Below are 17,441 nucleotides of genomic sequence, written 5' to 3' on the forward strand. Positions count from 1 at the left end.
TGTCTTTCCCTATAATTGGTTAGAATCATTTTGCAATGGGTATTTCTTTGTTTTTGACAGTGAAACATAGTCTAAATTTTGCAGCTTGCTTTCTTGATTACAAATTCCACTTTTCCAATATATGTTGTAGTGGGACGCTGACTTTAAAACCTAGCAAGCTTCTTTCCCTTCTAGTTGAGGACGTGTCTGCATATATAAAATTTTTCACCTGCTTGCATTTTTAGATGAAATATGAAATCAGGGACATGAATGAAATGTGGAAATATCTGAGAAGCAAAGATGGGAGTACCAGTAGGAACTGCATCTGCTAGAAAACATGATTGCAATCACCCTTATAAATGCAGGAGGTACTCTCTTTAAAATTTGCTTCTGCCAAGAAATAAAGGAAGTTATAAATGAGTCAAAGAAAGAGTCATAATTGGGAACACCCATTCAGTTGGAGAGGAATTGTGAAAGAGGCATTTTTTTACATTTATTCTTAGAACTGTGCTTTTAGGATTTCTGATAAAAATTACAGTGTCACATCAGTGTGCTGTTGATATGAATCATTAATTACATTACAATGTTCACAGCCTTTCTCTCAAAAACAACAAAAAAAGAACTTCTAGGGGTTGAAATTGGCAGACATTTGATTTGGCTTTGATCTTTCACTTTATACTGAAATGGCATCAGTGATTCCAGAGACAGTTAAATCTCTCAGAAAGAAGCTGATTTACTTGAAAAGCACAAAAAAGCCCTAACAAGAGAGAGGGGAAGTGATTCTAGCAGTGCCAACAATGAAGGAAACACTAATTTGGATGAATCATTGCTGTTTTCACCACCAGATTGTCTCCACATGTTCTAAATATGGTGAGATAACACAGTGATGATATGGCTGATGCCAGTATCATCTACAGCACTCTTCAATGCAAGACCAACAAGAGGGGGGGAATTTTCCATCCCCTCTATTTTCTGACCCCATCACCAAAAAAAATAGCACAGGTGACATTCATAGGAGATGAATTTATGAGTCTGAGAAGCTCACTGACTCTCCTCCACAATTAGAGAAAAGATACTATTTGCAGTGATACTACCACACTGCATGAAAATGATGTGGTCTGGTTTTGTCTGTTTCTCTCAAATCAAATTGTGGATTAATACAGACTGAAAACTATGCACTAAGGGTTAAGGCTTGGTAACCGGGTGCAGTCAGAAATACAAGAAATGGAACCGGCTGAAAATTTCTCATTGTGATCATGTAAAACATGCTTTCTGTACAATTTATGTTCTCCATCAGATATTTATGATTTGGCAATATTTTTCTCATTTTCACCATTAAACCTTAAATGCTAATAGCAAACATCTCACTCCATGTGATTTGCATCAAACAAGGTATTTCTTTTGTATTTTCTTAACAAACTCAACACATTTTGTTTCCCTAAACTCAACAGCAAATGACAGAGCAATTCTCTTTGTATGACATTCTATTGTAGCAGTTTTATTCGTGGACATGGTTCTTCCTTCTGGACTGAGCCCCATAAGGATAACATCTCCAAGAGCTGGTTCATTAACAACTCTCAGATCAAACTGTTGTGGTGAATCATGACTATAGGCTTATGTGGTGCACTAGTGGAGATGTAGTTCGGAAGTCTGATACAGCCATTCTTTTTCTGTGCATCTAAACAAATCGAAAAAACCTGATTTTAATTATTGAAAGATAGTTTCAATTTCTCTCTTTCTGAGAAATGGATGCAGAGGTATGTTTTTCCTTAATTCCTTTCTCTGTCTGGGTTCTGTCTAGCCATCATCAAGACACAGTGCATTGTAACAGGAGAAAAATGAGAAAAATAAGAGTATATGTATTGAGAGTAGAAAGATGATGTTAAAATAATGATGCCAAAGGTCCTCAAAGAGCCTAACTTTTCCTGAAGTAAAACTGAAGAAATTCAAACAAGAATTTGTCTTCTCATGAGGATAGGAATGCTACTGAAAAAGAAAATGAGCAACAATAATTATGTCTTTTATGTTTGGGGGCTTGGGCAGAGGTCCTAGATTTGCTTAATATCATGGGATTAAGAAAGGAAGAGCAAAACAGTTACCTGCCTGTGGTAAAGAAATTTTGAAAGGTAACAGCATCACATACAGGAAAAAAAAATGGGGAAAAAACTTTTTTACACATGTATTTGAGACTTTTTCAATCAAACAAGAAATTTCAGGCGAGCTTCTGGACCCTATCTGCTCAGATGGAGATGGGGCACAAAGGCATCAAACTGAGAAAAAAAAAAATAATTGCATACTCCTGATGTATGTTTAGGGGGGAAAAAAAAATAAAGCTATGAAAAATTACCAGGTTGAATGTTTTGGAGGGAAAGCAAGAGAAGGCCACAGCTGACTGGGTTACCAAACCACAAAGCCATAGGAACATGCAGACACAGGAGAAAATTAAAGACTACAAGTAAAAATTGACAAAAGGCAATCAGAGCCAACTTATAAAAGAGGCATAAAGGATTGCATTATGCATGGAAAAAAATACCAGTTTTTGCAGTTCCAGCTTTTGGAAAGAATTGTTTTGCAACTAAGAATCAAAACTGTTCTGCAAAAGATGTCAAAACATGGCTGAGGGTATTTATCAAGAAACTCAGTGTGTATGCATTCTGCGTTGTTGAAGAAATGAAGCATTGGTTGGAACTGTTGAATAGCTTTTTACATATATTAGCTGGAACATTACCTTGAACCCAAATTAAAACTTTCTGACTTACAGATTTTGCTCTTGTGTCCAAGTTAAGGTGAAACTTGAAATGATGGGAAAGCATCAAGGAGTGCTATGGTGTTATGCAATGGCTTTTTATTCCATGGTTGTCCCTAAATTTAAGTGCAGAGATACTGTATTTTTTTTTTTTTTTTAAGAGAAGTAGGTACATACAAGTGGAAAATGTGAGACAGAGACGAAGAATGTTTACCTCAAAGGAGTGTAGGAAGATCAAAACACAAACAAAAGAAGCTTTAAAAAATGGAATTCACACCACTGGTAATGGTGATTTCCCAGAACTTAGGTCTGGGCCAAGTTTGACACAGGTTATTTATTTGTATGTTTAGGGGTCTGTATTATCAGTCTCATTAGTATGCAGAAGGTGTATTATTTCCTCAGATGTCCTTCAGTGGAAAGTTTAAAGCAAGAATACCTGCTTATGTAATCATAAGATTAAAACCAAAGGTGGTGTGAATTTTCATAATTGAAATGTAAAAAAAAAAAACAAATACAAAATCTACTCAGATAAGGAACAGGACATCTTCAGTCTTGTTCTATGTACAGTCAGTGCACATATATATATGCACATATATACATATATACATGCACATCTACACATATATATGTATAATATATATATGTATGATATATACGCATGTAATTTCCAATATCTAGAACAGAAAAGTCAGTGGATCAGACACCATCCAGAGACTGGACAGAGTTATGATTGATTTTAGGTTTCTGGTTTCCCCCTCAAAGATTTACAGGTGCTATATTTCCATTTCAAAATAATTATAAGAACAAGGTCCAAATTACCCATAAATAAATTCTAATTTGCATAATATTAAAAGATTCTGACACACCTAATGGACTTTAGCTGGAATCCAGACTGCGGTGTTAAATGTAGTGCCAGAAAGAACAAGGCAGAAAATTTCCTGTCATGTAAGAGGTAAAACCTCAAATTAATTTCTTCTGTGTTTCTGTGCATAATGGTGTAGTTTTCAAGATAGTTAAACAATTAGATGACAAAAAGATACTGAAAAAGATTACTTTCCAAAATCATTTATCTTTAGCGTAATTTAGCCCTTGTTGAGAGTAGGTTTTGATGTTGATAACTGGCAAAGATGGGCTGGTGCTGAACAAACTTGACACCTGGCCCTTTTCATACTAATCTTTCAGTCTTTCCAGATGGCAGAGTTTACTTCTGTTCCCATCTGTTCCTTTTCAGTAAGAAAAAGGAAGGAAAAAATGAAATAGCTAAAACATTTCATGGATTTTAGAAGGATCTTTGAGATTCTTTTCAAGTCCTTTATTCTGGACCACGTTCCTGTGGAAGGCTGGTGATGGCACCTATGATTATTTGCCTCGGATCAAAGGTAAAATGCCGGGTTTAATTTTTCAGGTTTTGCCTGAGATAATTCATCTGGATGAAATTCATGGATGGAAAAATTGAAAGAGCCGGAGTCATCACATCAGCACATACTTGCAAAAGAGTAAACAAAACAAGCAAGCAAGCAAACAAACAAAAGTGGTATCAGACTTGCAATTAGGTAACATTCGATGTCATCTAGCAGTAGACAGGTCAGAGCAGAATTTCAGATGACATTTTGCTTATTCAAGATGTGGAAAACTGTTTCTACATTAAGAAAATTTTTGTGCAGAAACAACTATTTTTATTTCCCTGGTTATTTGCAATAGTTTCTCTGTTGAGTTCTCAGGTCTTGACTCTGGTCTAAATTTTCACTGCCTCAAGATGAACTTATTCCCTGGGGGTCCATTAGGCTTCTTCCATGTAAGTGGGGTCAGAATTAGGCCTCTGTTAAGCTAGCTATCTCCAGAGCGAGCAACTGATTATTCAAGAAAATTAATCAGGAGAATAGAAGCAGATGGATGTGAAGAGACATAAAAAAACCCCAAAGAGAAGTCCATTGGTGGAAAACTACCAGGTAACCAGGAAATAATTTTGGATGCTACTTTGTAGTGTCTAAGTTTCTATGTGTTATTAAAAAACATCAGTTAATGTGGAGATAATTCAGAAAGCAATTACAATAAAGAAGTCTCCAGGGATATTTATGAGTAAAAATGAAAATAATGAAATTTATGGACCTGTCTGAAGGATGGCTGTGGTATCCATGTGTGCACACATTTGAATAGTTTAAATAACAAGAAGCTGTCCATACCTTTCTCTTGTCAATGATTTGGCACAGTTCCCTTAGAGGACCAAGAAGATTTCTGACTCCAGTCATCCTAAAAGAGCATGTTGTGCTGAAGGAACTGGAAAAAGGCTCTAGCTTAGTTCATGTGCCCCACAAAACAGGCTTCATATCCAAGAGAAGCCTCAGCATGTTTGCTGCGACGTGGCACAGCAAGTGGCTGTCTTCTTCATGGCACAGCCTGCACTCGTGCTGCAGGCACTGCAGGGTGCTGGCTCATAAAGTGCTGTCTTTTCAGCTCCACCTGAGCCTCTTTACACATGGAGATGTCTTAACACCAACTGACAGAGTGTCTTTGGGCAATTTGTTTCTGGAGAGCTTTGCAATGCCATCCAAGCAGAAAGAAGGCTAGTTATCCTGGTACAGTTTTGCTAATTGATTGGGGAATCAGGAGACTCTCCTTGAGCAAAGTTCTGTATTGTGTAGGCATGCCAATTTGTATGAAGTTACTTTCTGGATCTCTGTCCAGGTTGCTGCTAAACTATAGACATACCTCGGTTTTCCTTGGGAGATGCTGCTAAGTCTTTCTCTTGAAAAAGAGCTGTTCTCCAAGAACAGGTTATTCATTAAATATTTCCGTGCTTTTCAACAATGACACCCTTTATTTTCACTTCTTCCCCAAAGAATGCCATAATTAAAAATGACCGCTAGAATTTAACTGATGACAAAATAAAATTGAAACCAACCCTCTAAAAACATCTCTTGCCAGCTGTCCTACTGCCACCCAGGCCTGTGTTGTTGCTAACAAATTTTACATGGAAAAGCACTCAATGCTGTAGTGAGTGACACTCAAGTTGGATGGGAGATGGTATGAAGATTTTAAGTGGAGTGATGAAAGTCCAGTCACTTGATGAATTTAAAATTAGACATGACAGAGCTTTGAAGAATATGCTATCTGGCTGGCTGGGATCTTAGGACCACAGACCATATTAGGAGATATTAGACTCTACTAGGAGACGCATTTTCCTGGTTTTAATTCTCCAGTTCTGAGGAATTCCACTTGACCTCCCAAGCCCAGCAGCTTTCAGAGTTCCCTGTGAGGGAACAGTATCATGTCCTGGGCTGCTCCAGGTCCACAGGCTTCCCTGGCTTTGTAGCTGCAAGTACCAGTTTCCTGGTCTGTGGATGGCTGATGTCTCTAGCTGCCAACAGACAGGTCAACAAGGAGACAGGGTTTTGAGCAAGGGGGAAACCTGCCAGGTTTTAAACTTCGGTGTCCAGGGGAACGTGGTTGAGATTTAGTAGAACAAACAGGGGAATGGTTTGTTTCTGAGGAACTGTCAAATTCTAGCAAAGAAATGGATTTGCTACAATTTTTCTAATTAAGTATACCAGTCATCTAATATAGGCATATTCTCTTCCCCTCTCTGATTTCTATGATTCAACATACTTCAATACTTTGGATGTGCATCCGTGGTTTTAAAACAAACAAACACCAAGACTCTAAGGTTTGGTTACAGTCTCTCGAATTTAAGTAGAATTTCCTGGGTGCAACTGAGGTCAGAATTTGGCCTGGAATCAGGTGGATTTCCACATTTGCTCGGCTGGGGACTCCTGCTTCTATGTAAATCAGAAATAAATGCATGGAATTTAGTGGAGGTGCTGGTGTCAAACCTGTCATCAGAGGCTGAGTCACTAAAGGCACAGTCTGAACCAGAGACACAGAGAAAGATTAAGGTAAACAAATGAACTCACCAAAGAACAACTACACCAACCAAATTTTCTTACTGATGGTTAAAAGGACAGCAAACACTGAAAAGTCACCAGCTTTTATTTCAGAGGAATGAGGCAAATGAGAACAAATTTTGAGAAAAACGCAAAATGAACAGGAAGATTTCCTAGAGGAGGAAAGACAGAAAAAAATGAGAAAAACCAGAATATTCCTCTGGACTTTAAAAATGTATCTGTTTCCCCAAAATGCAAACTCTTCCAAGGGAGACCACTCCCTATCCTAGCAGATGTGAAAAGCAGCTTTATCTTCCCAGGGCAAGAGTTAACTCCATGAAGCTTTTGTTTGGTTGTTAAAAAAACAAAACAAACAAAAAAAAAACAAAAAAAACAAACCCAAACAAAAAAACACACAACAAAAAAAAACCAACCAACCCCAAACTCATCTTGTAGTAGTATTTAGATTATTTTTCTTTTCTCAGTGCCTGTAACTTACTCATTTAACACAAAAGCTAAACATCGTTTTTGAGTGTTTCAAACTTATGAAGGCAGTTTGAATACAGAAAATGCAACTTCTCAGCAGAAACATAAAGTCTCTGTCCAGATTGCTTCATGAATAGCTTTTGTATTAATAAATTGATTCTACATTTTTTCTAAGTACATATAGACTCCCCCATCAAGGAGGAAAGACATATTAGGGCAATACTTCCTAAAGGTGTTCCAGTATGGTTGGAACTGTTGCAAATCATGCTGGCTGACAGAAACAGCCAGGCTATACCAGCCACTCTATGCCACCAGTACACAGTCTCTCCAGGGCTGACTTTCAGGTGGCACCTGTACTAATAAATACAGCAAGACCAGGATATGGTGTCAAGCACTGGCATGCAAAGCCTGCTTCATGTAGGCTGCTTTATGTGCCGGTGCCACACAGAAGAGCTGTGGGATGTATCTGGCAGATGGTGGTACTCACCATACACACCTGAGCAGAAAGTGTGACTCTTCTTGAAGACACAGACTTGTAAAGGATAAGTATTCCTATTCTTATTTACAAGGCTGAGAATATTTAAAAGATCTCTAGTTTGTAGGACTTTCAGATCCTCATTGCATTGGATTAATTGTGTTTCTATTACTATTGATGTTAAAACTTCCATTCACTTCTGAAAATAAGTGTCAACTGTTTTTGAAAATCCTGCTTTCTGGGCCTTAGGGCCATCAGGTTCAAAAATCTGATAGCCCTCATTGGGATTAATGTCAAGGAGTTTTTAACTACAGTTGCTTTCAACTCTGTATATGTCTGAAGAAGCTGCTAGGTAGTCCCTGTCAATATGGGATGATTTAATAACATGCATTGCTCATCAGAGAAAAATTTATTTTCCCTTTTTTTTTTTTTTTTAAAAAAAAAAAGAAGTATATTTTGTCCAAAATCTTGAGAGATCTCACTTCTTCCAGTCTGTGTCAGCTCTTTTCCCTGTGTTACAAAAAGGATCGGTGCTTAAGAGAACTGAAAGTAGAGGGCAAGTGGGTGGGATCCATGGTGGGCAGGAGGGACGAGGTGGGAATGCTGTGAAGGAGCCCAGCCTGTGAACAGATACTCCTTGTAAAAGTGGCAGAGCTGAGGTGGAGAGGGAGTTATTCAGCACGCCGATGTCATGACAAGATGCCTGACTCCCTGACAGGAAAACGTGCACAAGTTTGTAGAAAAATTCCAAGAGGGGCGATGGGTTGGTCAATGCCACAGAGAGCGATTATATAGCAGTCTTACATGGCCTAAAGGGAGGGCAAGGACAGTGCTAGGAAGGCCAGAAAGAGCAGGACAAAGAAATAGGATGCACTGTTCTCGCAGTGCAGTCACATATTGACCCCTCCTCTTCCATTCGCGCACACACATGCATGCATCATTCCTACACATATGTACATTCAGCTTGTATGTGTCTCCCATCTACTCTGCAAAACCAACCTGGCCTGAAAACTGGATGTAAGCCATAAAGCAGGATGCTGGTAAATGATGACTATTGAGGCTGCGGCGGTGTCTGGTGACCTAACACTGTTTTCAGTTGTGTCATTGAGCAGTCTGAAAGCATTAAGGGGTAAAGCTGCAGAAAAACAGAACAGCAGAGAAGGAATGGGCTGCAAATGGATAGAAAGGATGGAAAGGATAGAAAAAAAATTGTTATGTAGAAGGACAGAAAGTGGTTAGAAAAATGTGAGAAAATAAGAGACTCAGAGTGGAAAAGCCTGAGATAATAGGTCTGGGGAAAATCAATTCAAAGCAGCTATATTAAACGTCAGGGAGGAAGTTGGAAAGGCATAATATTGAAAATTAGCTAGCCATGATTTAAACAATATATTAGTGCTGGATTTATTACATAGAAGTTCTTTTATAGGAGAAGAGAGAACTACAGAGTGCAAAAAGTCAGTATAATTACAGAAGGTAGACAAAGACATTTTGGAATGTCACCTTTATTTTTGGACCTTCTAGTCCCACAAAGATGTGGAGGAAATTGAGGGAAGTAAGAAAACTGAAAAAAACATAATTAAAAAAATAGAAGAAAAAGCTTAAAGAAAAAAAAATCATATGCACTCTGTAAGACAAAGAATGGGATTAAACAAAGGACAGCTCACGTCAAGTATTTGAAGAATATATTCAGTAAACAGTAACAAGGAAGGAAAGTTGCTCAAGATGTTGGGGGAGAAGTGGGAGAACATGCAAATACTAATAAACATCAAAGAAAACCTACCCTCTCAGGAAGAATTTTTATGTTATGGAGTTACCTCCATCATCCATTTGGAAAGGTGGTCACGTAAAATAAGATTGTGCAAACTGTTTGAGAAATGAGTGGAGCAAATAGTTTTGTACTTATCACAAGAGTTGAAAACAATGAACTGAATAAGTCTTTTCTAACTTTTGAATGAATCCAGGAAAGACCCCCAGCACATGGAATGACACGTCCCTCTTAATGACCGTGGTTTTGTTACCTAATCCGGGGCAGGGTAAAGTCTATCTTTTTCTAAAATGGTATCACTGGACTTTATTTTTGCTGCTACCTTGCAGTTTTGTTTTGTGCATACTGCTTACATGCTAGGAGTGGGTAAGAAAGTGTGGGGATGGTAGAGAGAGGACACACAGAGGCATGTGTCCACATTCTTCCAAAGCATTTCTTAAATATTTCCTCTGTAGCCTTTGCATCTAAGGAAAGGTTTTTTTACTCAGCTGACTATACATTATCTATTTTTTTCCCCCTAAGGCATCAGTTTTATCATTATCATTTAGTATTTCTGAAACCAAGCTCATCACAGATCTCAGCTTCTAGTGGTATTTCAAGTTTACCTCAAATACAGCATACTAGGAAAACTAGTTAAATGCTTCCATCAGATTTATGAGGTCTGTATCTGATAGCTAAAAGTCATAACATTTGGTCTTGGTTTGGAGCAGAAACCAAATACTGTCCAAATCCCATCTCTCAAGGGGACAAAAGCTGCTTTCATCTTGCGAGTGTGCTTGTCCTCCTCCTGGCTGAGGCAGAAGCCACAGTAGAGGATGCTATCTTAGAACTTGTCTAACCACAGAGCTATTCAGAAGCAGCTGCTGGATTTAAATTTCACACTCACAACCTGAATTCACTTCTGAGTGTAGACGAGCCTTTAAACATTCATGGAGAGTACAATGTACTTCCTTCTGTAACTCTCCAGTTAACTGCCAGTTACCTCTCATGATATCAATTTAGATTTCTGGCAAATGTGGGTGAATTTTGTAGACAATAGCCTAGAAATATGTATTTCTGAGTTAACTAGATTAACATTTTCTCACATGTTAACTCAGCTAATGTGAGATAAAATATGTAAAATCTATAGCAGGGACAAACCCAAAATAAAGGAATTTATTGCAGGAAGGTGTGAAAGACCAACTGAGAAGAAGCACATTTATTGCTGTGGTTCCATTATGGGCAACACACACAGCTGAAGCACATGAAATGTTGGAGGAGTGCTGCAAATCTTAACCTGTAGGATGCAATCCTCCAAGAATGTTTTCATCACATTTGTACAGGTTTGTAATAGATAACGCAAATGGACTTTGTTCTATGGAATCTGTATATTTACATGGCTAGGCAGGAGGTGACTCCCTCTGAAGTACAGGCAGAGTGGCAATGAGTCACGCACACTGGTTTCCCAGCCTTGCCTGATGGAAACGTGGAATTACCTGCTATCCTTTCCATGTGCATTGAAATGCAACCAACACATTACTTCTCTGAGCTCCAGATGACTACCAATGAACTTTGTTTCAACATGTACAGACACACAACCTTCCCCAATTCACCAGCGTCCTCATTCACACGTATCTTTAGCACACGTTTCTGCAGATGGAAATTTCAAACACAAACTTAGGAGCCAAACTGGGAAAGACCCTTTTGCGTGTGTGTGAAGAGGTGGAGAGGAGAGAGAGGTAGAAAGCTAAGAGAGGGAGGAGTATATGGCCTTGTGATCTTTCCAAATGCCTGCTGCCCTGAAGGAAAGGGCCACCTTGCTAAGCTTGCTCACATAGCAAGATGCTGGTACCATGTGAAGGAGAGAGGAAAGTCTTAACTGAATTGGATGCTTGGGTGTGGGGTTTTTTAATTCCTCAAGAAGTATAATCTTCCTTTCTGTGGAGGAGTCCCCTTCCCCTATGGACTTAAGGCTCATGATACAATCAGGAACATAGCTCTGTATGTTCCCTCTAGCACTCACTTCACAACCTTGAAACTACTCCATATCCACCCTTACCACTTCTCTCTTCACATGCACATGCACATCCCATCTGTCCCTTCAGAAAGCGCCTTATCCCCACATCCCCCACTGACAGATGTATGAACAGGGATGGTTGTCTCCCACACAGAAACAGCTGCCATCCACCTCTGTCATCCTTACCCACACGCCGCTGCTTTCCACTGTCCACTCCTCGTCACCACGAAGAGACAAACACATGTCCCCGCACCAGCAAACATCTGCAGGGACACCCAGATGTTCCAGCCCTTGCAAACACATTTCTCTAGCTGCGTCGTGGCTACAAAGAAGTCCAGGTGGACACAAATACCCCATGTTCTTTGCACTCAAACACAGCTTCGTCATTCATGCTTTGATCCCCTTCCTGCCACAATCCAGCACCCATGGTACCCATCAACCCCTTTCTCTTTTCCTGGACAGCTGGCAGGTTGATGTCACTGTTTGCTCTTTACTTTCTCAGTGGCTAGGCGGGGAGGAAGAGGAGTGGCTGGAGGCCAGGGCATTACCCTGGGCCACGCTGGTTGCAGTGGTCTGAGCAGGCTACCGTCTGTGATTTTACCCCAGCTGAATCCTAGTTTTCAGGACCACTGGCTGGACTCATGCTTCTCCCCTTCATGGACCACTGTCCTCACCTCCTGCAACCTGCCATGGTGAGAAGTTCACTGCCACCAGAGGAGAAAGGGGTTACAACCAGCTCCAAGCACAGCCAGGAAAAATTATCCAGCTGGAGAGCTCGAACTGGGCTCTGCAGTGGGAAACCAGCGCATAAAGTAGGACAATGGGTTCCCAACACAGCCTATGGCTGCACAAACACTAACTGCATATTAACTTAGTATTTTACAGGGTACATATTTTTTTGGCAGGAATTGATCCCTGGAATAAACCAGAAAAGGAACTTTCATGTGACTGATGCTATGTAAGGTTCAGAGGCTTCAGCCTTCAAGCCAGCAGTTTGGTGTGATCAGTCTGTTTTCTCCCAGTGCAAGTCTCACAGGATTACTCACAATCTTCTGATCAGCTACGGGTGGAAATGAACACTTTCCTACCCAGAGTAGGACAGTGCTTAAGAAGACACCAAAGCCCTAGGCAAGCCCAACGATGAAGATGTTTGTAGAACAGATTTGAAGAACAGATGTTGTCAATATACGCAATTGTTTTGAAAGGAAAGATGTTCTTAGTGTTCCTCTCTCACACCCAAGATGTATCCTATATTTTCAACCTTCAACCAGCTGCACATTACTCCAGTACTGCTTCAAGCCACGGAGAAAGCTATTACTTTCTTGTTTCCTATGACTGACATCTGTACTCCCTATGTGTACTTCAACCCAATGGTTGTTCATCCAACAGCACTGTTAACTACCTAGTAGCTCTGTTAACTGGTCCTAGAGAAACCTCTTTGCCATTTTGTGCCAGCAGTAGTACACTGAAGTTTTAAGGCATGAAAATAAAGTGCATTGTTATGACTCCAAATGAAGCTGGTGTAAATATTTTAGTTAGACATCCTGGGATTTTCTCAGGGTTATTCAGTAGTTCTTTAGAAAAAGCCTGCAAAATCTCTAAAGGAGAGTCTGCCTGCTGTGGATGTCATGCAGAAGAAAAGTACATCTAGCACACATTCAGTCCTATTGCTACCCACGCACCAAACCATTTTCTCAGTTAGTCATCCCTCCCTACCCTCCTTCTCAATGCAAACATTGCTTCTTAGCACTGGCGAAACTCACCTCTGTTGTGTGTCTTACATAACTTATTTCGACACAGAGAGTTGTGCCACAAACGCAGCGGGCACGTGATTCTTACCCATCTTACACATCAGCATGGCTTCCTGGGTGCGTGTTTGTAACTTCCACACAGACAAACATCCCTTACAGCAACCCACGACTCTTACATGCCCCTCAAGGATTTCGGCTTCTCCCTGCAGACCGACTGGATCGCTCTCATCACATGCCTCCCTCTATGACTCTGTCAGTCACGTAAGCACAACACTCACTGAACACATCTGTCCCTGACGCGCACACAAAACCAGCATCTCATATATCCATGCACCTATCATCACTGACTATATGCATTTATCTGTGTCTGCTGCTTGCTCTCCCCTTGCACTTAACTGCCAACCTGCTCTTACGCTGCTACGCTTGCATGTATGGCCCCTTGCGTACTTAGACAGCCTCCCTTAAATGAAGAGACAGATAACTACAGATGGCTTAAGCTGTCATAAACTTTTCCCCACTCCTCATCACTCTTCCCTCCCCCATAAGCTGTTTTCCTTCTTCTAGGTCCCACACCCAGGTCTGCAATCCTTACCTGTACTTCCCTCATTTACTTTGAGCATGCTGTGTGCACAACTCTTTTATTTGACACAACTTTTCACTCCGTTCACCTTCCCTTCCACAGCCCTTACAAGCAGGCACAAAGTGGCAGGTACCTTTTTCACACACCATCGTGTGTCAACCTACGCTAAGCTTCTTACCCCTCATAACATGAGCTGTCATTCCCATTCACTTCCACTTCATGCCCTACAGCTCCTAACTCCACTTGCCTCCCCACACACTTCACACTTTACTTTTGACCTGAGTACAGCCATGTGGCTTATACAGCCCTCCAGGTAGTTATCCCTTCCATTCCTTCTCCTCCCACCCCTTTATATCTTTAGTCATTTCTCCTCTAGCACATTTGTTCCAGTCACTCTTGGTGCTTCACTTAGCCAGTACCTACCACAGAGATATAAGCACATTTGTTACATCTCTCTTAACAGAAAATCACTCCTTTGTGTATGTGTTCTCCTCCTCTCACACCCCTGACATTATTCCTTACTTTCCATTATTTTCCTCTACTGCTTCCCCTGTAACATATTGCCTGTTCTTTTACTGTGTTATCCCAACTGCCCAGTAAGGAGGCAACCTCTGTTTCTGCTGGCCAAACCACTTCTGCACCTTTACACTACTTTCTCTGTTTGGCTACAAAGCAATACAAAACTAAATTTCCTCTCACCCTGTGCTCTCTCAACCTCTAAACCACCTCTTGCCTAGGCATCTTTACAGAAAACCTAGCTCTAAATTTCATCCTCATGCCTCTACATTCCTCATTTTATCCCCATTCTCATGCGTCTCAAGACCTGCCACATCTTTATATTCCTGTCACAGTTCACCCTGCACCCACGACTTCCACTGTCTTGCATGTCCTCACAGCACATTCACACAGCTTTTTCTCCAGATCTGTCTCTCCTTTGCAACCAGGCAACACACTCCATCAGGCTTCCAATCTCCTCTGAAATTTCTCTAAGCAACTACCCCCTCACATACCTTTATGGGTCCCTATACCCTTTAACGATCACCACACCCTATCTCCATCCAGCTCGTTTTTTCCTCTGCATTCCTCTTCTCGGCATGTGTTTCCATCACCATGCAAGCCTTCCCTTTCATACTCTAACACCTTCTTTGCAAATACATCCTCATATCTATTTCTTGACAGAATCAAAGGTGTCTCTTTTAGACACCCCCCACAAGCATCACACAGCTGATTATTTTCCATACCTTTCTCCAAATAGACAATAGTTCACATTTTTCTTCCTCCTCCAAACATCCTTTGTGCCCTGTGCTTTCACCTTTCTCCCTTCACTCCCACTCCATACCCTACCTCCCCCTTGCAGACCCCAGCATCCTTCTATGTCCCTTTCATATCCTCACCCAGCCTCCAGTCTGCACCTTTTCCCATCCCTCTGAAGTGTTACTTCCCCTTCTGAGCTCCTAAACTTTTTTCCACCCACAAAGATCCTTTTTTTCCAGTTGACCTGCAGCAGTTCCCCTTTTAAGCTGACCATATTTTAAGCTGACTCACCTGCCCTTATTATCCCAATACACAACACATAGCAGTTTATTTTTGGTATATAACACTTTTCCTTCAAACTTCTTAATCTATCTTTTTATTACTTCTATTTCTATCTTTTTATTACTTCTATTTACATCTTCTCTCCCTGAAAAAAAAAAAAAAATCCTAAACCTACATGTATTACGTACCTCAGTATATAGCACCCTTCTACACAAAGCACTCCCCTCCTGGCTCTGCTGGTACAGCCTCTTCTCCCCATATTTTGGGTCCGCCACCTGCATAGTTTTCCTCCCCCCCACCATGCTCACACAGAGAGCTCCTGGTACTGACACGTGTATCTAAGACCAGTCTTTTTACTACTAGCAGCTGGAACCATGCCGAACTCTCTTCCATTCTCTACTGCTTTTGTCTGCTTTGCCATAAATTGAGTTTTTCTTTTTTTTATTATTAGATTTTCCTTTTTTTTTTACATCTTATTTATAGGTGTTTCTTGCATCGCTCCTCCACTTACAGGCTCGCACAGATCAGGTATTTCTGCGCCTGAGAATGTCTCTCCTATTTGTGTGGGTATTTTCCTGAAGGCACAATGTAAAGGCAAACTTTACATACCATTTGCACTCCTCATACAACAAATCACATGAGCCTAACAGCAAAGAGTGCTTTCTGAAAGGTTGTAGCTCATAACAATTTACTGGACCATATAGCACACATCTCTGTCTATTTAAAAAAAGGCGGGGGGGGAGGGGAAAGCAACCCCCCTCACACACACAGAGTCATCTCTAAATAACTGGTTTTGCAATATAGGAACCAGAGAATGTGCGCATAGCAGCCCTATTCAATCCAAAATATCCATCTCTCCGGATACTGCATATTTATAGTTCAAGAGATAGGACCAACACAGAGCTTTCCCGTTTATTTTAATGAAGGATTAAGAACTGATCAGAAAACTATCTAAACCATTCAAGGACTTTTTCCCCTCTTGGCTAATAGCAGTTTGGTGTCTCCATAAGGATTCGTCAGTAACTGACGCTTTAAGCTGTATTTCAGCTGTTTAGATGAGAAACAGCTTTCTATTCTGCTCTCTATATGTGTGTCTGTGTTGATTAGTTGTGTGCTGCATTCCTAGAAGGCACTTACCAAACACTGAAAATTGCAGCGTAAGAATAGTTTTCCTGCCATCCTAGCACAGAGTGAGTGTATCTTTTTCACCTAGACACAGATGTGCAGGGAATCCTTTGATCTCCGGTTCCTCCCAGAGAATTTAGTGTTTGGGTTTGAGGAGAATGGGGATTGATTCAAAGGTCATGAATAGGGTTTCCAGTGTCTGGCACACACACACAAAAAAAAAAAAAAAAAAAAAAAAATAAAGGAAAGCTTCAGTGAAGTTAGTTACCTGATACAGGTCTAGAAATTGGGAATTTTGACTTTGCTTGTCATGGGCTCTAACTTTCCCTGAGGGCAAGCACGCTACGTATGCTGAGGCTGGTTCTTGCAATCCACGCTCAAGATTTGCAACCCCTTTTGTTATATCTGAAGTTGCTGGTTTCCCTCTTAAAACCAAGGGTCTCCTTTGCTTTTGCCTCTTAAATCAGACTCCTTTAGCACCTCATATTTCTCCTCTGCTGTTTTCTTGCCAGGGACCTGAACAACAGTGTGCAGAGCAGGAGGAGAGAGGAACCTCAGACTAAAGCAAGCTATAGGGCAAGTAGGGGTGGGGGAAGGAGGAGGCACAATGGGAAAGGCAACATTTGGGACAGATCTATTGCTTACAAGACCCCCCCTCCTCCCCATTATACTTCTTTAAAGGACCCCTCTCCCCCCCCTCCCCTCCCCGCCCTCTTAGGACCCTATTAGAAAACGTCAAATTTCCCTTACCGTGGTAGGAGTAACCATGGCATCCGTGTGAATGTTTCCAGAAAAGTCGACATGAAGAGAAAGGTGGATGTAAATATGTTCATTCAAAGTCCCAAAGTTGGTCTGCTTGGGTTGTGCAGAGTTGCTCTATGGGAGAGGAGCCTTAAACTCTGAGTCCCGTGAACATAATCTGCTCGATTATAACAAACCAGCTCAGCCAGATGGCTCTGTGCTCTGCAGATTAACCCCTTTATTGCCACGCTCTGCTTTCCCTACCTACCATTTATAATAACCTTGCCTGGTTGGGGAATTTCAGAGAATGAGGCATTTTTTTGAAAATGACAAAACCGTCGTAAAGGTCATTTTTTTCCCCTGTGTGCTCTAAAAAAACC

At 40.8% G+C, this 17,441-nt stretch overlaps 1 protein-coding gene across 3 annotated transcripts in view; it reads right to left on the reverse strand.

Annotated features, from left to right (window-relative positions):
• NTF3 (neurotrophin 3) overlaps positions 1-17,191 on the reverse strand; it is a 55,155-nt gene extending 37,964 nt beyond the window's left edge. The window contains exon 1 of one of the 3 annotated variants that reach the window (XM_074825290.1): positions 17,071-17,191. In XM_074825290.1, coding sequence (XP_074681391.1) covers positions 17,071-17,088 — 18 coding nt within the window. In that variant the 5' untranslated portion in view covers positions 17,089-17,191. Of the gene's footprint in view, positions 1-16,332; positions 16,790-17,070 lie in introns of those variants that run through there. The other 2 variants (XM_074825291.1, XM_074825292.1) reach the window with 2 other exon arrangements.
• Positions 17,192-17,441: the final 250 nt, after the last annotated feature.

Source organism: Strix aluco, chromosome 5 (genome assembly GCF_031877795.1).
Source record: "Strix aluco isolate bStrAlu1 chromosome 5, bStrAlu1.hap1, whole genome shotgun sequence".
NCBI lineage: Eukaryota > Metazoa > Chordata > Aves > Strigiformes > Strigidae > Strix > Strix aluco.